At 39.9% G+C, this 23,686-nt stretch overlaps 1 protein-coding gene across 2 annotated transcripts in view; it reads left to right on the top strand.

Moving 5' to 3' along the window:
• The first annotated feature begins 22,419 nt into the window (after positions 1–22,419).
• The window catches only part of slc6a11b (solute carrier family 6 member 11b), a 29,524-nt gene continuing 28,257 nt past the window's right edge, over positions 22,420–23,686 (top strand). Inside the window, exons 1-2 of one of the 2 annotated variants that reach the window (XM_049022107.1) lie at positions 22,420–22,822; positions 23,216–23,449. In XM_049022107.1, coding sequence (XP_048878064.1) covers positions 23,230–23,449 — 220 coding nt within the window. In that variant the 5' untranslated portion in view covers positions 22,420–22,822; positions 23,216–23,229. Of the gene's footprint in view, positions 22,823–22,879; positions 23,020–23,215; positions 23,450–23,686 lie in introns of those variants that run through there. The other variant, XM_049022108.1, reaches the window with a different exon arrangement.

Raw genomic sequence — 23,686 nt, 5'->3', positions numbered from 1 at the left:
TTATCAGTCGTTTTTTTAGTGAATGTCTTAATTAGGAAGCTTAACGGTAACAAGGACATTGGCAATGTAAATGCACGTCCCTTTGATTTGGGACCAACTAATGAATCCCGTTGATAAGAAAGAGCATAAAATATAGCTCAAATAAATGTAACATAAGACATAACAATGACTGTCACACTTTAAAGGATTTCTCTTTCCCAGATAAACAAGAGACTGGGAAATAATTGTGGAACGGAGGATTTCCAATCCATCATTCAGGAGCATAATATTAATGCATCCTTTAGAAAAAATTTAAATGCATCACTTCCCAATAATGCTCACTAATAAGAAAAGATATTGAAATGGACTATTTTTTATTGCAACAACAGTAATAGTTCTAGCAGCAACTGCATTAAAATGATCTAGGTATTTAATATTAAAGGTATCCAAATCTAAATGCAAAGATAAGCCTAATTTTATTCTACCTCTGTTCACCCTTTTAGTCGAGCCACACACACACTGTGTTCTCTGTGGGTTTATGCTTTACAATAGTTGCCATGGCTGTAGATCATCCCGTGATGCAAAATGGTACTGAGCATGCTCCCTGAATGGATAAATGAGGCCCATTTTTCTTTGCCGGGCCGTGAAAGCTGGTTAAGACCTGCTGCGTTCAGCCGCAGCTGTGCGGTGCGCGTCATTTGCATCATATCGCAAAGCGTGCGGCAGCAGCCCGACGGCGTGGCGCTAAGCGACAGCGCGAACCTGCACTCATGCAAAATGAAACAATTTGCACTTTGTTTCTGTGGGAAAGTTCAGCCTCTCAACAAGAGGATGTATTTGGAAACCCTGCTCAGGGATTTCATCAGCTTGGGGGTGGGGGATAGAGGTGGGGGATGGGTGCGGGTGGGGAGGGGGGAGCAAAATTAGCCACCGACAAATAACGATAGTTTGTCAACACAGATGTTTTTGTGTGTTTGTGTGTGTAAGACAGTTTTTTTTTTTGTTCTTAAGTAAACAATCCATCAGCAAAGAACCTCTGTACTTTCCAGCAAATAATAAAAAAATAAGTGCTTTCTTTTCCATGCCGAGCATATTTTGTATCAGTTCGAAATGTTAGGAATCGGCATGGAAGACCGTGATAGATGAGGACCCTCGTACTGCAGGAATTCACTATTTACATGCAGTGATTTGCCTGGCACACCAGATGAATATTCAGTGGGCTCCCACAGCCCAGCACAGATTAATGCTGAATAAATTCAAGGCCATGCGCGGGGTGATTTCCCTGAAGAATAGACCTTTATTGGAGCGGACTTGAATCATGCTGCTTTTCCCTTTGCTGAACTGAGGTGGAGGTAATTGACAGTCCTTTAGAAATGGCCAACACTAGTGCTTTTTGGGTAGGGATTGATTTTAAAATTACATTGCCCTAAGGTCTTTGAAGACCGGCTTGAAGAAGGAAAAAAGGCGTCTTTAGTAATTGTTATAATGAGATCAGCGTACCTATAGTTCCTGTTAGGAAATCCCGGTTGTGGGAATGACATGAGAAAGTAGGAGACGATGTCCCCTCCTCACATCCCCCAGAACTCCCCTAATGCTCCCCGGACTCCCGAAAAGGAATCGGTTTCACTTAAGGAAATGCTGCCTTGTTTGGTTTGATTAGCTTCGTATTGTTCAGCTCTTTCTAATGAATGTAACACCCAGTCAACAAAAGCACACACCACGAATTGTTTCATAATCTGCTGTGGAGTCAAGGGGAGAGGAACCTGCACCAGCATGAAAATATCCCCTGTGTGTCTTCACAGCTAATTCCTGTCAGAGATTTCCACCCAAAACAGTTGTAAAGAGATAAAACTCAACTTGTGCGCCATTGAAATATTTAAACAGTGTGTTACGCAGATCTACTGTAGCTCAAGCAGTCTTAATCCGCTTTAACTTTTTTTTTTTTAGGAACAGATATGTCATCCAGAAGATGTAAGGGATAAGATTTTTCAAATCCTTGCTCTTTTGTGTCTAATCAGCTTTGTATGTGGGATTAATCGAAATCTTTACGACGCCATAATCTGCTTTTCACACCACTGAGTAAAACACAATTATTCAAATATTTGTTAGCTTCTCTTGGACATTGTGGAAAATACTAGCAGCCTCCTTACTAGATATCAGAACGAACTCCAGCAATGCTGATTTTTTTTTAAGCCTCTGTAAAATGTCTGTAATAAGATCATATGGCCAGCAGGTGTCCTCCACTGTTACGTTTGAAATAATTTGCGTTCGATGGAGCGCCCATAAAAAAAGATTTCATTACCAATGAAATCAATAAAGGAATGCTTGCAATATTAAGACCACAGATAATTCACTTTTGAGGAAAACGTCTTGGGTACTTTGTGTATCTGTATATTTTGAACGATACTAACGATATTAACAATGCTGCCGATTGCATATGTGAATATTTAATTGCGCTTATGCCGTGGTTGTTCTTTTGACCAAATTGTGCCTCTAATGCATGGCATTAAATAAAGCTTGTCAGGTGCGACTCCAGACTCCGGGCCATGCCTGTTCTTTTGTCAAAGGATGTAACACTTGTTCTTATGTTCTGTATTTTCCCTTTGCTGGGAAAATGCCCCTTTGGCATTGGGGCCATGATAAATTCAGCTTTTCTTCCAGTTTCCCTCACCGACATCCATGGTCCCCTGTGCTGAATAATGAGTCGTTCTTTATTGTTGGACGTGAGGAATAATCTGCACCAGTAAAACAGCACCGCACCTAAAAATCCTCTAATTGTCCTTTCAGTTGTGAAGAAATCACCAGCATCGGCCGATAATCTCTGACACCCTTGCTTATTTCTAAGGTGTCTTTATTTAGAAAAACATTTTTAATGGAAGCTTTTTAAAAAAATCTGCATCGTTTCGGGTTCGACGTGGGTGATGTGGTAAGAGTAGTCAGTACCGTCCACAGACGAGCAACAAGCGGAGCGGGGGGGAGGGCGGGGGGGGGGGGGGGGGGGGGGGAGCAAAGCAAACAGCATCCGAAACAAACAGCTAAATAAGCGAAACGAAAAGGCAGGCAAAGGGAGCGGCTGGCGCGGAGCAGGGGGAGGATGCTTCATCTCCATGGAAGCTCCAGCGTCAGCTTCCAGGTCATAATCTATACAGACCCTAAGAGACGCTCATTTCCAGCTGACTTCAGAACCTTCGGTGGGGGGGGGCTTCCTGTGAAGGTCTACAGGTCAGTCTCCATCACTTTATGTGAAAAAATGGTGACAAATCAGATTTACCAAATTCCAAGCCAGAACCCACTGATGTCAGGCTACTCATATCTATTTAATTCATAAAAAGAACATTATTCTATAATTCATAAAAAGAACATTATATAGCTTCCTGCATGACAATGTAACCAATAACCTTTTACTGCCATTTTGTTTAAATTCTAAATTGAAATTGATGAATAATCCATTTTAAATATAAGTCTATAGCAGTATATTATGTGGTTTAATAAAGAATCGATACCCCCTTTAGGATGACTCGCGACGTTGGGTTGACAAAAATACTTAGTAAAAAAATGTGAGGATTTCACATAAAAGCAGGCAGCTTGGGGGGTTGCACCAATAAGCAAAGCAGCGGCCCTTACGTGCTTCACTACAGCGTTAACAAACGGTGTAATTCCAGCTTATTTACGAGATCCATCTCCCCATGTGCTGTTAATTAAGCGGCGACCTTGGTGGAGGTAACCTGTACCTGACGTGGGAATCCGCCACGGGCCGATTTGCCGGCCTCCCGTCACGGTCAAGCCCAGTTCCCCCGATCCCAACTTTGCAGGGATCCCCGGGGATGGTGTCCTGTCTCCTTCACACCTACATTACTGCTGCTCGCGTTTCAGTTAAAACATTTTAACGCATTTATTTGTTTTAATTAGACTCCAATAAATATTCAGATGGGTGAATAAGAGCTCTGTAATCATGCATGTAAAGCAGAGGCAGTCAAAAGACACTTGCAGGATTTGCACCATCCAGTCGCAGCTTGAAAAATTCAGATTGAACTGATTTAAAATGATATAAAGTGACGCAAACAACCTTTTATTTATTCAGTGAAGGATTATATTGCAGAATCGTTCCGTTTATTTAGTTTATGTATATAGGCTGTTTTATGTTATGTGCACCTAATACCCCTGTTTGTTGAATGTATTTTAACATAATCGATTTTAGGTCGATAATAAAATTTTAATTAAAATTAATATTCTGGAAGCACAAAGTTTGTCCAGAAAAATATGCCATTTGGTAGGAAGGATTTTTGCAGATGTGAAAGGTTCTTGTCACACATGGGTTATATATATGTTAATTAAATCCTTGCCTGTCTGCAAGCTTCATGTTTGTGTGTCTCTCAAGGATTGTTTCAAAATGAGGACATATAAAAGACAGCCATGAATGTGTCCCTCCTCACCATGAATGTAGCCTTACAAAGGGCTCCGGAATGACAGTAATCAATGCTTTTACACCAGACTCAGGGAATGTTGGACAACTTGTTTTCCATCCATCCATCTTCCAACGGCTTATCCTGGACAGGGTCACAGAGGGGCCTGGAGCCTATCCCAGGAAACACAGGCCACAAGACAGGGGAACACTATAGATGGGATGCCAGTCCATCACAGGGCAGACATACAGACACAATCACAGACTACAGGCCGAGATACGCCTATTAGCCTAGACGCATGTCTTTGGATTGCAGGAGGAAAGTTGATTCAAAGCATCAGCCCTGGAGGTATGAGGTCATAGCATTACTTACTTGCTTTATTAGTTCGAGTTTCTGACAGAAGATGGACCAAGGTCAAGGGGAGCACCCTGAACCAGACTCTCACCCCACTGCTGGGTTTTCCTCCCAACGATTCATCAGTTCGTTGGACAAGACACCACTGGAAACAGGCGACAGATGGGATATGGAACAACTGACTGGACAGACGGTTCCAGAACAGGGCGTGCAGGGCAAGGACTCCAGTGCAGAAGGCTGATGAAGGCAGGAGGCTAAAAAGCGGTCAGGAGATGGAAAATGGAAAACAACAGGATACTGAATGCCAACAAACTTGGAGAATGAGCATGGAAAAGCACAACTAGAGAACTTCAGGAATGCAATGAAGGAAAACCAGGAATACTAATGCACCAGGGCCAACAGTATAATGAGAGAGCAAGACACTAGGAGCAACCACTAAGGCATGTGCTATTAGACTAAGCAGGGAACAAGACACACTGCATTCATTATATAGCCCCTCGGCATTGTACTTCCAGGTCAGGGTGAGGTCATGGGGGATATCGTCTTTCTCATGACAAGATTACATTATCATACACATTTTAACTAAATAAGACTACTATAAATTCCTTGAACCCCATGATCACATCTCTGGTTTCATTACACCAACACTGGTAAAATGTCATATCCAATCCTAATTTAAGGGGGGGGGGGGGGTTGGTCAACTGTGTCGCTTTGTTGGGCAGATGACATGAAGTCGAACATAGGACACGAAGACATAACAATTTAGATACTCTGATCTTAGGGCCGGGGGAGGAGATGGGAGTTTTAGGAGGAAACCCACACAAAACCAGGATGAATATGCAAACTGTGCCCCCCCCAAAGCGAAAAAAGCAAAGGCAGAAGTTGAACCTGAAGCCCTGGAGGTGTGAGCTTGCAGCCCTGCACGTAAAGCAACGTACTGTATCAGACCCATAGGCAGAAATACATTTACTGTGAGGTCCGCCAACCCAACCCATACTGTATGTCCCTCTCGGAAATTTCACCACCCAAGGCGGGGGTTGTTGTTGACCTGTTTTGCAATTAATCCTCATAAGAACACCATACTAGTTACCTTGCCCTTAACAGGAAAACAAGACTTCCCTTGAAATGCCTGCTAATTCAACAAATGGCCTCTTAAAATTAAGTACACAAATTGCTGATTATAAGTAAAACAAAAAAGAAAGAACATTTCATATAAAATAATGAAAATTGCAGACCACAGCAGCAAATAACACACACACTGATTTCAGAAATTCCTGTCAACAGCACGTTGCATGCAATTTAACTCGTCCAATAAACCAATCGGGGACCCAAAAGGTCAGGGAAAGAAGAAGTGTCAAATGTAATTACACCAAATTACTGCATTCTTTCAGTATTCCACTGAGCCACCAAACACTGGGGGTACAGAGCTATCCATCTTGTATATTATGGGTTCACCCTCTTCTGAAAAAAAAAAATCCATGTACCATATTGATCCATGAAAACATGAGACTTGTCTTGTATTTCCATATAAAGTGTGTATCACTGCATGGCACACTGCCCATTTCTCCTCCCTATGGTGGTATGCTCTGCCCATGCCACCTTTCTCTGGTGGTCTGCTCTGCACATGTCTTCTTCCTATGGTGGTCTACACTGCCCATGTCTCCTCCTTGTGGTGGTCTGCACTTCCCATGCCTCCTCCCTGTGGTGGTCTGCACTTCCCATGCCTCCTCCCTGTGGTGGTCTGCACTTCCCATGCCTCCTCCCTGTGGTGGTCTGCACTTCCCATGTCTCCTCCATGTTGTGGTCTGCACTTCCCATGCCTCCTCCCTGTGGTGGTCTGCACTTCCCATGTCTCCTCTCTGTTGTGGTCTGCACTTCCCATGCCTCCTCCCTGTGGTGGTCTGCATTGCCTGTGCCTCCTCTCTGGTGTTGTCTGCACTACTCATGCCTCTTCTGTGAAGTGGTCTGCGTTGTCATTGCCTCCTCCTCAGAGTGATCTATGCTGCCCATGCCTCCTCCCTGAGCTGATCTGCACTTCTCATGCTTCTTCCCTTGACTGGTTTACGTTCCAGGTTGACCTGCTGACCAGCCTTTAAGTAAGAGCATTCACCCCATAATGTATTATGGCAATAAATCATTAGATAGTTGTAGATTTAAGTTGTCTTACCTGTGCGATGCTGGCATTCGGAAATTTAACTGCCTATTTCATTTTAACCTTCAGCTTTTCATTTTCCCCTGAAAGCTAAATAAAAGGCTCTGTATGAGAATATGGTAAAATTGATCATGAAGGAATCAAGTGTTTACCCCCTGAATTACTAATAATTTTTTATCCCATGAGTAACACAACATATCTCAAATCATTTTGAAACTTGTCAGAACAAAACTAGTATTTCCTGTTGTTAATGAACTGTATGTACAATGTAAAAGAAATAAATGAAAACTTAAACTGATGAACATTATATCAGTCACACAGTATCAGAGACAATACTTGCACAACAAACCTGTTAATACTAAACATCTACTGCACCTACAAACTGAAATGTAAGTAAGCTGTATATATGCTGTGTATGTGCCGTATATATTCTATTCTAATAGAATTAATATGTAAATGTAATGAGACTGAGATTGAAATTCTATGACATTTCACTGCACCAAGGAGAATCCTTTCATTCAGGTCCTGATCTGTTTACCTTTAGTCCTGGAGTGTGGTGACATTATGTTTTATTTAAATATCCTCCAAATTGGCAATAGCCTGCAAGATTAAGGACTGAAGGGTTAACGGGCTGATCTTTTTCATTCTTTAATTATCCACCACACATTCAGTGCCGTCTGGCTGCATCCCTCTGTATGAGAGATCCAAGCGGATCTGGCCATAGCACTGGCTCAGCTCCATAGCACTGCCCAAGGAAGTGGTGCTCTGCCTTGGTTGGTTAAAGTTCCTGCCTAGTAAACAGTAAGCCCTGGGTTTGAATCCTACCCGTGCCTCCTGTTGTACCTTGAAAGCCGGGTGGGTATGTGGTTCTCGTCTTTTTAAGGTCAGGTCACTTTATTGTCATGTTACATGCGTGAAATGAAATTGCAATTCCATTGAGCATCAAACAGATGCGACAAGAACAGCTGAGTATTAAATACTGGGGGGGGGGTCAAATAAAAGAATAAAATTTCAGTCAAAACAATATACAACAATTCACAGCAGCACCAGGAAAAACAACGACTGTAAGTAAACTCTGAGTAATATAAGGAAAGTGTGGTACAGGACAGTGCATATAGACAGGTGTGTGGCGATAGTTTGTGGTTCTCTGGGTTAGGGTTAGGGTTAGGATTATGGTCATGATGGAAAGGTTGCTGATTTGAATCCCAGGGTCAGTAGAAGGATGTTACCACTGGGCCTCTAAGTAAGACCCTTAACCTAATTGCTCCAGGGACTATCTGACCCTGTTTTCTCAATTGTAAATCTCTTTGGAGAAAAACACCAGCTCAATGTAAATAAATAATGACATCATCAGCTGTTTCTATGTCCTGGTGGCTGCACACAGTTCCAGCCTTTCTGCAGCGTCTGAACACTGCCTGGGCTCCCAGCTGTACCTGACATTCAAGTGTGCATCTGTCACTCTGTCAGCTTGTCATCTGTCTCCATTTATGCGCAGTTCTGATGGGGACGCCATAGCAACACATTTAGGGCAGCCATTTACGGCTAGCCCTAGCTACGCACAGAGGAATTTCATTGGTGGATTTTAATATTGTGGTGACGATATGGATTTGTGTGTGAATATACACACATTTGAATTATATTCTGCAAAAATCCAGTCTGTTCTCTGCACATCCATCATGGTCAAGACTGTGGAAAAAATCTTTGGTGCTGACCTGCCCTCCATCCAGGACTTGTACATGTCCAGAGTCAGGAAAAGGGCAGAAAACATCACTGCAGACCCATCTCACCCTGGTTACAACCTCCCCTCTGGCAGGCGCTACAGAGCTCTGTACGCCAAAACAACCAGACACACAATCAGTTTTTTTCCACATGCTATATATATATATGCATGCTGTGTATATGCTGTATATATGTCATATGTATGCTGTACATATGCTGTATATGTGTCATTATATGCTGTATATATGCTGTGTATATATGCCGTGTATATGCTGTGTATATGTCATATATATGTTGTATATATGCTGTACTGTATATATATGCCGTGTATATATGCCGTGTATAAATGCTGTGTATACGCTGTTTATATGCTGTGTATATGCTGTATATATGCTGTGTATATGCTGTATATACTGTATGCCGTATATATGTTATATATACGTTGTGTATATACTGTATATATGCTGTGTATATGCTGTATATACAGTATGCTGTGTATATGCTGTGTATATGCCATGTATATGCTGTATATACTGTATGCTGTGTATATGCTATGTATATCCATCCATTTTCCAAACCGCTTATCCTACTGGGTCGTGGGGGGTGCGGAGCCTATCCCGGAAGCAATGGGCACGAGGCAGGGAACAACCCAGGATGGGGGGCCAGCCCATCGCAGGGCACACTCACACACCATTCACGCGCACATGCAGACCTACGGGCAATTTAGCAACTCCAATTAGCCTCAGCATGTTTTTGGACTGTGGGGGGAAACCGGAGTACTCGGAGGAAACCCCACGACGACATGGGGAGAACATGCAAACCCAGAGGTTTGAGGCAACAGTGCTAACTACTGCACCACCATGCCGCCCCATGCTGTGTATATATGCTGTATATATGCTGTGTATATATTTGCTGTACAGTATATATGCTGTGTATATATTTGCTGTACAGTATATATGCTGTGTATATATATACGGCATATACACACTCATCCTGTTGGTTTTTTTATTTTGCCCAGATCTACTCTAATGGCATCCCAAACCACGCTGATGAATTGCTTTAATTACAGTCTTCAAGCAAACTGACTCTCACATATACAGAAACTTCAAGAGAAAATTCATTTGAAAACCAACAAGATAAAGAGGTATCTGGTATTTTGGAAGTCCTACCTTATGGCTTTACATCCATTTGCTTTTGAGGATGCCAGCTCAGATACTAATGACAACACACAACCAACAGATAGAAGTCAACAGAACAACATAGAAATTATTCGCTAATTGTAAACTAGACTGACCAGAAGTTAACATGGAGTACAATGGACCCCTCAAGATCTCTGAGGCATGTAAGCATGTTGATTAGATTACATTACTGCGACCAGAAGGCTTATTGGGTTCCTGGGATACGCCACCTGAGCCACCATCCATGAAGGTTAAAAGGGACCAATGCTGACAAATAGCTGGAGAAAAGGCAGCTGTCTGACATATTTCCCTTCCCACTGAAAGCCACATCCCAGCAACCTGTGAAAACTAGCAGTTCAGTGCAATTGGCAGGATGGTTCATGTTTAGATTAATTTAAAGAATTTCTGTGTGCTCATAGGTTAGTACTGCTGCCTCAATATAGGATCTTAGGCACTTAGGGTCACAACCCCCAAGCAGTGGTATTCCCTCCCCCGGTGCCTTCACAAAGCCACTGCTCTCCCCATATTCATCTCTCTCTGCTACACCTCCTTTCCTGATCACTGTCATTATCCAGTTCAGCCTTTTCAGTTTGTTTTTTTCCCACATTATTTGTGATTATAGTATCTTTTTTCCGTGTTTTAGTTGTAATGATTTCCTCCTGTTTATTAATCATTCCTATGTAGAGTGTCCTTGGGTTGGTGAAAGGCGCTATATACATTAAATTTGCTGTCATGCTTCCAGTGCTGGTGGTTCGAATCCGGCCTCTGCGCTGTGTGTGTGTGTGGGCTTTGCTTGTTCCCGTGTGCCATGCAGGTTTCCTTCTGCAGTCCAAAGACACGCTGTTAGGCTAATTGGCGTCTCTAAATTGCCCACTGTGTGCCCTGTGATGGACTGGCAGCCCAGCCGGGGCGAGCCCCCGCATTGTGCTAAGCTTCCAGGGATAAGATCCAGACCCCCACCCTCACCCTGCCTAGGATTACTGGCGAGAAGATGAACATCTATGATATAAGCTGCGAACATCCTGTATATGTACTTGTAAGGAGCTAAAAATATTTTCCAACATATTGGAGTAAATTGACCACATTATCGATTTCTGTTCCAATTTTATTTTTTTGTTTGTATTTACGTATTTTTGTGGCATTTGAGCATATATGTCAGTTTTTCCATATTATGATAGATTTCATATAAACAATAGTGTATTCAATATAATTTATATTAGTATGCTGATGTATAACATCATTTAAAAATGAAAAATTGTTCGTGAAAGATTTTTCACGTCAATACTGAAAAATACAGGAAAAGAGAAGAGAGACCCTGAAGGTCGACATTATAGAGCGTGAGTGTCATGTGAGCGAGGTGCCAGGTCATGAGGTGACATTCCGCCCGGCGCCATGGCGACGCCGGGTGGGCCGGCCAATCACGTCAGACCTGCACCTGCTGTCTAGACTGACTTGGGGTGCAAAGATACGAAGGTCCCCCTCAGGCGATGGCATGAAGCACGGGGGCAGCATTCACAATGCGCTCAAGGTCCCCTCATAATTAGCTCAGAATAATGTCTTTAAATAAACGATTTTTTATGGTCCTGCACGACAAAAATTAATTGAGAAATAAATATTTGTTATTACTTTGAAAATGAAGTAAAGTATCTGTGTTCCATTGTTGTGTCACACACACTGTTCTTAGACTTACAGTTCATGTGTGTTTTGAAAATATAAAGTCTATTACTGTCATGATTCATTTTTCTTTCCTAGGTATTTTAGGAATTTTAGGAAATTTTCTAAAACAAAAAAAGTCACTCAGCCAATTGTATGACATCTTTCACTGTTATTGGTGCAAAAAGTAAAGCCTGAAATTATGTCAAATTGACTCCAAAGAGAGACGGTGATACTAAGGGTCACACATTTATAATGTTTTTTAATTCACAATGTTAGGCAGCAGTCATACTAAACGTGCTTTGGGTGACTTTGCCTAGTGGTAATAAATCAGTGGACATGTGCACTGTGCTCACAATTTAATTAATTTCACTGCTTTTCTTGGAGCTGATTAAAAACGTGTTAATTAATGACTTAATACTGCCATACAAACTTCAGCTGTGAAGATGGTAGTCATGAAGAGGGTTTCTGTGCTTAGTCTTGGCAGAAATTCCACCTCCGCAGCTACCTAACCTCAGATGAGTTTGAATTGCTATCTAACGACGTTATACCTTATTATTCTGTTTACGCTCTGAGCAATGTTTGCCAGCCCTAGCTGTCTCTGATCAATTCAATTCAATTCAATTCAATTCAATTCAATTCAATTCAATTCAATTCAATTGTCATATTCAAAGTAAATAAATAATTACATTATGCAATAAAAATTTTACTCCGAATATCCTTCCGTCCACTGATAAACACAAATTAAATGCAACTAATGAATAAAAATTAAGTTCTTTAAGTAAGACAATAGATATGAGTACAATTCCAGCGATAAACATGTGAACACAGTGTGATGTTTTATAGACGGAAGCAAAATTCTGGAAAGTTTTCCTCATCTTATTGTCAGACTTACCACTTATGTTATATGTGACCCATCACCACAAAATGAGCCTTATGGGTGCAGTTCTACCAGTGCGACTTAAGACTCATTTCGTGGCGACGGGTCACATATATGGAAGAAACGAGAATAAAAAACATATCCTCTGCAATCACTGAGCTTGTCTGTGGCGTAAATGTTATTCAGTTTGATGAAGTATAATTGATCGATGCCCTAAACGTAACTGAGATACGTTTAAATCGTTGTGGATTGGGAAGTGTGCAATTTGAATGCCCTTAAAATTAATTTTGACCATGTTCAGATTAAATAAATTAATCTAGATCATTAGAAAAATCATTACATCATTTCATCCCTACCTATCCACAGGTATGTCAAAGATTGTTGAGAAAACAAGCAAAAAGCTTCATAATTTTAAGCAACTGTGAATAATTTGGCAAAAGTGGGATCTTCTAGTTTATGGGGGGGGCGGGGGGGGGGGGGGGGGGGATGTGATTAAGCTTTGTAATGGAAAGGAAAACTGTGGGGGTTCAATGGAAATAAGGCAGAAACATAAGCAGCTAATATATGAGGCATTTATGAATATTTCCTGAAGTTCAAAATCACCTGTGAAGACAAACAATTCTACTGCTGCCGAACAATATTTATTAGCCGTACAAATAAAGTTATGTCACCCTCCAAGGAGAGCTAGCTAATTACGTTTTTGTTTAGTTTCAGATACATCCTTTTATAATTAATTGGCCCATTGCAAACGCGACACGTTGTACTGCTGTTTCATGACTCTTTGCAGTTTCGATGAGAAACATGCCATCTCTTGGCTTTGGCACAGAGTGGTCTTGCTTCAGTGAAGCATAATTTCATCCTGTTGGGGGGGGCGTTTGAAACAAAACTCTTCCCATGAGTGCGTTTAACACAAAACAACCCTTTGTGTTCATCTCCGTTTCAAAAGAGGCGTCCTTCAACTAAAGATATATTGTCGCCTGATAGCTGTGAAAAATCATTGATTGATTACTTGCTGGTCGACCTTCAGTCTTCTGCACTGTATATTTTAAACGAAGCTTTTGGTTGCCTTGAGTGCCATTTTGTGTGCTGTGTTTCACGACAAAATTTTTTGAATCACACCATTTTAAATATTTATGTTTTATGTAGCTTTGGCCCGTAGGTTTTTATATTGGCAGTTATTTAGCATAAAATAAATGTGTTTTAAATGTATCTGTAATTGAATCTTATTTCAGCTGGAACTGGTTACACTTTTATCATGTGTTTTTCTCAGAAAAAATCAACAGTCTGACGAATCTTTATTATTATCCCATGTTGCTCAGATCCAGCTACCCAGGAAAATGGCTGACAGGTGCTTTGTGATGGAGCTGAATAGTTATAGGAAAACTGAAAGACATCTGAGCTGAGGGCTGTGAGTTATGTGATGTCCATCCATCCATCTTCTGAAACTGCTTGTCCTATTCAGGGTCACAGGGGGTTCAGAGCCTATGGGCACAAGGCAGGGAACAGCTCAGAATGGAGTGCATTCCCATCGCAGAGCACACTCACACTCACCAGTCAGTCACACATACACACCTATGGGCAATGTGCTAACTCCAATTAACCTCAGCATGTTTTTTGGACTGTGGGGGGAAGCTGGAGAACCTGGAGGAACCCCCACGCTGACACAGGGAGAACATGCAAACTCCACACAGAGCTAAGGTGGAATCTTGAACCTTGGTCCCAGAGATGTGAGGCAACAGTGCTAATCATTGCACCAGTATGCCACCGTGCAACCCATGTATTATATGCAATGACAGCTAAAAACGGTAAATAACTGAAAATTAGATTGTGAATATTTGCTGCATTTGCACTGGTCGAAGATCTGTCAATGACAGCTGTAACATTAGTCCCAAACATAGCAGCCAGAGACGGACTTGGAGGTAACGGTGGAGAAAAGGGTTTGATATTGGGAGGGGACACAACAATTAGAATAATTTGAATACAAAGGTCTGTTTACTGGGGGGGGGGTATTGGCATTGGCAGGTATACATCCCCCTGTTTTCTAAACCCCTGCTTGGAGGTTATTTAATTCCACAAAGCTCACATTTTTACGTTTTAAGTGTATCAGCACTATCTGCATTCTCGAGGCTAGTTTCAACATTCCAACAGGACTTTTTGGCTAAAAGTTCATTTGGACTCAACGCAACTGGATCAGTAAAGATGCGTGTTGATTTTACCTGCACAAATATACAAACCTCCTCTGTTATAAGAATGAGGAAGTAAGGAGGCAGCTGAGTCTGTAAAAGTGAACTGGTTATATTTTGTCAATGGGAAAAACACCACTTACCTTATTGGATAAACCTGCAAAGCACAAAATTGTATTACTAATATGGGATATGCAGTACCAATGGCAGTAATATGGAAGAGGTTTGCAATAAGGAAACTATGAATGTCTAGTTTCCCTATTCTGAATTTACGATTTACAATAAAGCTAAATATACCAACCTAATTGGGTGTGTAGTTATTCTTAACAGGTGGATAAATATTGCTTATGAAGAGCCGAATGCCGTTAAACCATCTAATGAAAACTCTATCCATCCATCCATCCATCCACACGGCCATCTTCCAGCTGCTTATCCTGGTCAGAATCACTGGGCTGATGGAAATTGCCTTTGAGAATTAAACAAAGCCTTTGCCAAAGAATTGTTTTATACCATTTAGAGAGTTTTGAATTAGATGGGCAACACCATTTATGATATCCATAAATCATGCTTTTTAGATTTGCTAAGGAAATTTTGGAAAAGTATTGTATCAATTAACTGATACTTTCACTTCCGACCATCTATCCATCTATTTTCTGCAACCACTTGTAATTTCGCTGGATGGAACATTAATTTTCTTGCATGCTGGACTGCAAAAAGCTGCGGTTGGATATGTACAGTATAAGATTTAATTCCTAAGATACACAATACAAAAAAAACTACGTAAGACATACATGATAAAGGAACCCTCTAGTAATCACATCTTCCTTAATAGCTTCAGTAGCACCTGACAGATTGTTTTTTCTAATGTTTTCCTCATAGCGTTTTAGTTCACATATCTACAGTAACATGTCTAACAGCTTATAAAAAGATCATACACGGAGATGAGCTCAAGTACTAGTAACTACGATGAGGAAATAAAGCCTAAATGAATGTTTTTCTTCATCTTAAGTTAGAACGAAGTTTAACAGCCGTGAGAATACTTTTTCGGAGAGTTTGGCTTGAATCCACGCGTTCTCTCGAGATGTTATTAAACCTTAGCTGAATACATTCTTTGAGAACGCAGCTTTTTCAACGCACTTGCTTACGGAGATGAGCCTTTGGGCACTGGTGAGGTTTTCCCTGGGTGTCTGATGGGCCCTGCAGAGAAATACATCTTAACATTCATCCCATCATACTGGGAATGCGTCACCATCTTGGCAGGGCCTCCCATTTGTGGGTGGTCTGTTTATTAACCACTCAACGCTCTCCTTGGCAGATGAACTTCTGCCGTTGTCCCCGTAAGAAAAGTGAGAAGGTGGAGCCAGTCTGACACTTGATGAATGCGCCATTGGGCCCTGGTCGTAGACTAGGTGCTGTTTGTTGAGGGGAACTGGAGCTTGCCCCATTGTGGCCTTTGTCTTGTGTTTTCCTTCTCTTTCTCCGCAGTCGCATTTCCAGTTGTACAATGCTGTATTAATTGTGAATCTATCAAGCTCGAAATGTCTATTAAATTAACTTGTGAGGCAGAGTGAAAGATGACGCAACCCATTTAGATGCTGGGAAAGCATTGTCTTTATTCAGAGTTTTACATTTTTTTGTGCTTTTTGTTGAAGTATATAAAGGAGCATTTTAACAGTTTAGTCGTTACAATTTGCGTTAAATGATTTTTAAAACCTCGCATGCTTAAAACATGGAGACCTGTCTATTTAGTCATTATTTTTTACTTGTTGTAGATGTTTTTCATAACTTCTGAATTCTATTAAAATGAATCGATAACAGTTTACCTGGGGGACACAAATAATGTAGTATTATTATGTGTAAATTATCCACAGACTAAGTCTTAGTTACATACTGAACTCATGTTGATTTATCATTAATGACTTGTAACACACGATTTACCTCTTGCAGTTACTATAATTGTTACTATATCTGTTAATTTTATAAACCTTTCTGACCTAATGACAGAATTACTTAGCAATAACTAAATTACTACTAAAGACGCATCACGATTCATAATTACGAGATTGGTATTTCACTTGCGTTATTCACTACTTGCTCCTTCAGTAGTTCCGTCAGTAGATCACAAAGGCTTACAGAATTAACAGATAGTGTCAAATATAACAAACACAATAACTCGAGATAAAGCACACATCATGATTTATTAATGATGAATTAACATGAGATCAGTATGTAACTAAGACTTAGTTTGTTGTTAATTAATGCATAAGTAATAGCATAATACTATGTTATGTGTTCCCTATCAAAGTCTTACTGGGACAAATAATGAATAAGACATGAAAAACGGATCCCTTTGTTCATTTATCATGAATCGTGATGCATCTTTTATATCAAGCCATTACTGTATTTGACTCCTACTATATTTGTTAGTTCTGTAAATCTTTGTGAACAATGAAAGGAACAAGTAATGAATAACACAAATTAATACTGTTTTCCAGACCCCTATGACCCTGAATAGGACAAGAGGTTTCAGAAAATAGATGGATGGATGGATGGATGGATGGATGGATGGATGGATGGATTTTTGTTCATCATTAATCAATCTGAAGTTACTGAGTTACTGAATTACTACTTTGTACTGTCACCAAAACTGGCTGATAAACCTCTGCAAGAAAATATTTGAACATTATCTTATGTTTTTTCCCTGCAATGGACTGAGACCCCATGCAGGGTGCCCCCCCCCCCATTTACCCTGTTTCCTGGGACACCTTCATGCTCTCCACCACCATGTACAACATAAGGGCTTACAGATGATGGATGGTTGTTATCTTTTTATGATTTATATTTTTTAGTTTTTTGATTTTTATGAAGGTGAAATCTCAAACACTTGCCTTCTTTTACGGATAAAAACTCAACAATTTCCAGCAAGCTATGATATTTAATAAATTAAAATGTATTAAAATATAATCTGGAAACTGCTTTGATGTAATTATTATGAGACTTTGCCTTCCATTGAACAATTAGAAATTAAAATTCATTTCACATACAGCAGACAGTGTTAATTATTTTCACCCAGGTCCGTCACAGATGGGCATTTGAAAAACCCTGAAGGCTGGAGTCTGCAGAACTACTTGTACAATGTTTTGAAACTATAAATGAAAGTTTTTAGACACTTGCATGCAAAACACATACTTTAACTGTTAAATATTTGGGAAATAAAAACAATTGCCTAAAGGTCAAGCTCCTGTCAATTAATGCTCTAGTCTATTGAATTAATTTGAATTATTTAAATTGAATTAATTAATGTTCTATTAGAAAACGATGGATCAATTTCAAACTGAAACATGAGGAAAGTACAGAGAGGCAGGCTAGCTATGGTCCTCACATGGCTTAAAGTGGCATGTTGAGAGGGGAGCAATGTTTCCTTCTTTAATAGCATACAAGCTGCGGCTAGCACAACCTACAGTACTATCGCATGACCTGAATTCAAGGGCACAGATGCCATATTGAAAATGCCTGGAGTTTGGTGCACAAAAAAACACTTTGCGGTATATCTATCTCACGCTTCAAGTCTGACTTCAGCCAGTCGATAAGCCAACATTTTATTTGTCACTTAGACAGCTATACTCGGCACAACGTGCAGTGAAATGCTTGCTTGTCTAGCTCCAAGACTGTGAAACAGGGAACATGCGTATAAAGAGTCAACACATTAAACAATAAACATTTTTAAAAATCAAAAATATCCATAAATAATGTGCAATTAGCAGTAAAGTGACAGATGGTACTGCAAGGAGAATAAATGAATAAATACGTTAGTATTTAGATATGTAGGCGGTAGATTTGGTGTACATATATTGCTGGGCATGTGCAGTATAGGTTGAATAGGCTGTAGCTGAATATTAGGCCCTAGACACTGTCCTAATAATTGTTAGGATCACTTCCTGCCTTGCCCTGCCCTGTCTGTTCCCCTGCTTGGCCAGATGATGGGACTGGCCATCACAGTCCTATTGTTTGAGTTCTTAGTATTTAGTGATAATGACCCTCACCTTTGCCTTGTTACTTCTAATCCCTAGTGTTTGGTTAATTGTCAATGACCCTCACCAGTTTCTTTTCTAGTCTCATCATCTGTGTATATAGATGCCTGCCCTTCCTTTCTTTAGCTAGTTATTGTGGTGCTTATTTCTGATGTTATCTGCCAGGCTTGCTGTGATTATGGTAGTATTTATTTATTTATTTATTTATTTATTTATTTATTTATTTATTTATTTCATTTTTTTTTTTTTTTACACGCTCGTGTGTATTTCCAGATTTAGTTTATCCTCTTTTAACCCACCAGTGGCCTGTACTAAGAAGCGGGGTTACTGGCTTATCGGGGTAACTTTTCGGATTTAAGGTAGTGTGGGCAAAATGTAAGCGAACGAATATAAAGTCCATTTAAACGGTGGTACCTTAAATCCGACAAGTTACCGTAGTAACAGGCCACTGGTTTTGTTTTGACCCCCTGTGGTCCCATTTATTTAATGTATGTTGAGTTTAAAATAAAGTTCCTGTTTGATTGTAAGCTGCACTGTGGATTGTCCTCCATTATGCCAAGTTGTGACAATAACGGCAAAAGCTAAAATACTATTTTACTGTATTTGCTATGTTTGCAGTAAGATATTTTCAAGTCCCAGTGGGCTTTCAGTATTAAATGGGTCAAGTAATTGTTAACCTCAGAGTCCAAAATAACTGAACCAAAACAATACCAGTTGTTGCTGCATTTCCACAGCCACTGGACATGTTATTGACAAAGCAGCAAGAAGCCTTTCTCTCCCCAGCATCGCCTCTAATTTATTAATACTCTTGTGATGCTTTACTTGTGCAGCTGTCGAAAGACAGCTACCTGGTTGTTAATGTTTGCCTGGTTATTTTTGGAGAAACATGTTGGGTTAAATGATCTACTTAAAGGGACAGCAGCACTAAAGTTATTTACCAGGAGCTAACTGATTACAAGTCCAACTCTCTCTCTGCTCCACTAAATACTTTTTGAGTTTTGGGATTTTTGGAAAGCAATTAGGCTTTATTAATATACCCCTCCCAGTGGCTTTCAAACCTGGTTCAGGTGATGATGACCGATTAAATTTGTAGATGGCCAAGGTGAAAACATTTGGCCACAAAGCCTCCCAGGACGATCCAAAACTACATGATCTATAGCAGCAACATTCAAGCTAGGCAATAAACAGTCATGAAATATACATGCCTAAGGTGCCCAAATGGGGATTTTAGATCATAAAGACTAAACTAGCACATTTTCAGTTACATAATTTTACATATCCTCAAAAGGCTGAAAAAACAAGTGAATGAGGAAGACTTATTTGCTGTTCTTTTGGTGTAGCTTTGCAAAAAACAAAAACACACACACACAACGACAGACTAGTATCCTAGCAACAACTCTCTCTCTCTGTCTCTTACTCTATCTTGTCTTTGCTTTAAAGTAATGTAGCAGGGCTCCTTGGGGAAAAAATACATCTGAAGACAGAAATGAGAATTTAGCAATCAGAGACATCTGGGAATTGTAAGCCTTTGTTCTGAAGTTTATTGTGTACAGAGCATCAAAAGATTTCTACTACACTTTGCAGAATTTGTGAATCTGGTACATATTTTTTCCAATTTTGCCATGAAGTCAGTAAATGCTACAATCTGGCAGTATTAGGCCTACATCATTTTCAGTGTGAAGAGAAGTGATATCATCTTAATGAAATCATATGTAGTAACAACAGTTATCATTTCCGTGTTATTAAAATATGCATTTGGTTTATTTTTGGAAAAAAATATATCTTAATATGATGTGCAAGCTTGCACACACTGGAATACTCCCATAAGGAGATGGAAATACACAAATTGCAGCACATGTCAAATACTGTACATGCATATAAATAAAAGCAATGTTAAGGGACAAACATTCAAAATACAATAAGCGGCCAACTTCTCCAGTAGTAATGGTACAGAGCAAACTCAGATTGATAGCTTCAAACCTATGATACTTACAGACCATCATAAATGTAAAATTATACTGTCTGGAAGTTGATATACTTTGAAATTTTGCAAAAAGCGATTAACTCAGTTCTTTTTTGAAAAAAAAACAAACTTTACTATTCATACTGCATCCTCCTGTTACTTAGATTGCAACAACCTGATTTGATCTGATTATTTAGTTTTTTAAAACAACCATTTTGTGCTTCACATCATTCCGTTTCATTCGTTTACTATGTATACCAATGGTTAATTTTCTGGATGTCCAGACTTAATACAGTGTACAAGGTAGAACTGTTTCATCAACATCTGAACCATGTCGACTATATGAGCATCTTTAACTAGTACTTTATATACCTGTTGTCTACCTTCCTAATATATATGATCAGTGATAATGGGTCAATGGTAATTAGGCCTGTTTAATGCTCCTAAGACAATATGAACAAATCATACCACACCTGGCAGTACAAGGCTGCTGACATTTATTTTTTTGCTGTAAAAACAATACAACCCTTATTTCAGGAATATTCTATACAGTATAAACCCACAGACTCTGATCTATACATGTGAAAATAGTCCGTGAAATGACGCCGCACAAAAGTATCAGTGTAAGCGAAAGCATCACAAATTTGTTGCAGAATGGGAACTTAAGTGCCCACTTTTATTCATTAGCATGACTACAGCAGCTGATTAAATCAGACATATTTTGCTATGTAAGGAAGCAGCATTTGACAATGTATAATAAACGAGAAAAGAAAAGCTTTTTGTGCATAACAACAGAACACTCTGACGACTATACCAGGGCCAATCGGCCGGCGTCTTTGGTGGTCATGCTTTATTCTGTCAGGCCGTACTCCTCTGAGCTTGTCAAGTGACGGCTGACCCTTGTGTAAAAGACGTTTATTGAGCAGGTCTCTCTTTTCCATGCTACAGAGAGTACGGAGGGCTGGGAAGTGCTCTTAGTTGGCTGTGACATCGCTCCTGGTGTGCATCCCATTTTCCTTACTTGGAAACTAGGCGATCCAATGTGATTCCGTCCAAGAGACCAAAAACACTGTATTGAGAGGATCCATGGAAAAGTAGCATGAGACTGGTCATATTTGTTCAATAAACAGCATAATTTACTATTATTTTGCCCTTTTACTGATGCTTTTGACCAGAACAAATCACAGTTCCGCCTCAAGTAGAGATTCACTAATATATTTCAAATTATGGGTCAAAAGGCATTAACTTGCACGGCTCCCTTCCAGGTGCAGGATACTGTTAGGATTACATACTGGTCTACCTCAGGAGTCACATTTTACAGAATTATTTGACTGTTTGTTACACACTGTATAACACATATGTTGCATATACTGCGTAAAAGCATAAAAACTAGGTTTTATGGAAAGAATGTTCACATAAAATATGTATGTGTACTAAATGTAAAGGAATTAGACAGTTTTCAGAAGTTCTGTGAGCCCAAGTAGTAACTCATTGAAGAATAGAAAATGTCAGCTTCCAGGTCAAATAAGGTCACCAGAAGCTTAGGAACAAATCAAATATGAATTAATATGAACACTTCTGGGTTACTATCTTGGTTATTTAACAAAACTTTGAGTTTCACTATGTATTCAGTTGGAACATGGTCAGGCAGTATCTATAGATGTATAATCTATACTATTATATTTATTCGTATGTACTGTACATCAGCTGCCTGGATGGCTGAATTGAATGTTCTCGATGTGTATTTCCGTATGTCTTGCGTTGTGTCTGTAAACGTACAATACATGCTGGAATATGGGATCAAAAAAAGATTAAAAAAAAAATCATTTTTGGCCGTATCACTAAATGTTACTGTACCTACGTGCATGGGAAAAAGAATACAGATTTTTTTTTTTTTTTGTGGTGTCTACTAAAGTAGTAAGATGTGCAGGGTTGTCTCGTGCTCCAGGTATTTGTGGTGGTTGCTGTCTGCCTTCCGCTATGTGGTAAATGACATTGGTGAGCCGGCAGAATCAAAGCACTGTTTCCACATGGCTCAGCTCCAAAAAAGAGGCGTCTGCGCTCACATCGCTTAGACTGAAGCGAAGCAGTCGCAAGTTTCCATCGGCTTGGTATCACATAGCATCGCCTTGACTGGGGATCTTCCTTTATATAGAGGGACACAACAAAACATCCAAATCCCAAAAAGGGGATCCAGAATTTTCCTTTTTTCTCACCCTTTTGGGACAATCTCGCCTTAACCGTCACTTGTGTTGCAAAAAAAAGAGAGAAAAAAAATCCTGTGATCACCGTCTGCGCCAAGAAGGCATACTGTACTACCTATATCGGTAAGTAATATGTCTTCATCCTGTCAGGTTCTGCATTCTTCCTCATTGCGAGTACAGGTCGATAATAATTTTTTTTAATGAATAGATATTTAAGGGTGAGTCTCGCTTTGACTCCAACTGTTATGTCACGTCGATTTAACTGAATATGCAGACGCTGTTGCTTTTTACTTAATCTCTTTCCGAGATCAGCGATGGAGGTAAACAGGTGATGGGTTCTTGGATTGAATGCACTAGTGTAACCGATGCGTCGTATTATTTAACCTGGTCTCAGAACTTTTGAGTTATTACGAGGTATTATAAGAATACCCTTTAAAAGGATATTAGGTATACAATACACGTAAAGTATTGCGTTTAATCGTATACACATGTTGTGATACAGTTGTTTTGTTTCAGGCTGTTAAAGCGCCATGACAGCCGAAAAGACTATTCCAATTATTAATGGGAAAGCAGATGATGGTATGGACCCCGAAGCTTCCAACACCAACCTAGTACGCAGCAATGACAGGAAAGTCAATGAGAGGGGACACTGGAACAATAAAATAGAGTTTGTGCTGTCTGTCGCTGGAGAGATCATAGGACTTGGCAATGTGTGGAGATTCCCATACCTTTGCTATAAAAACGGAGGCGGTAAGATTTTTTTTCTTGGTTATAAAACACTGCTTCTTAAGATGATTACATAAATAATGTTTTTTTTTGCATGAATTGCATTGTCAGTAAGTGAGACTTCCGGAAAGGACGTTTAATGTAGATTGTGGCATTCAACAGGTTGAGAAAGTCCTGCAGAGTCTCTTTTAATTGCTTTTGAATTTCAGCCTATACAGGCTAGGGTATTTAAGAGTGTAAGCTTCCAGGGTTTACATCTGA

Source organism: Brienomyrus brachyistius, chromosome 8 (genome assembly GCF_023856365.1).
Source record: "Brienomyrus brachyistius isolate T26 chromosome 8, BBRACH_0.4, whole genome shotgun sequence".
NCBI lineage: Eukaryota > Metazoa > Chordata > Actinopteri > Osteoglossiformes > Mormyridae > Brienomyrus > Brienomyrus brachyistius.
Note: the sequence above shows the minus strand (reverse complement) of the source record. Positions and strands in the feature narration are given on the sequence as shown.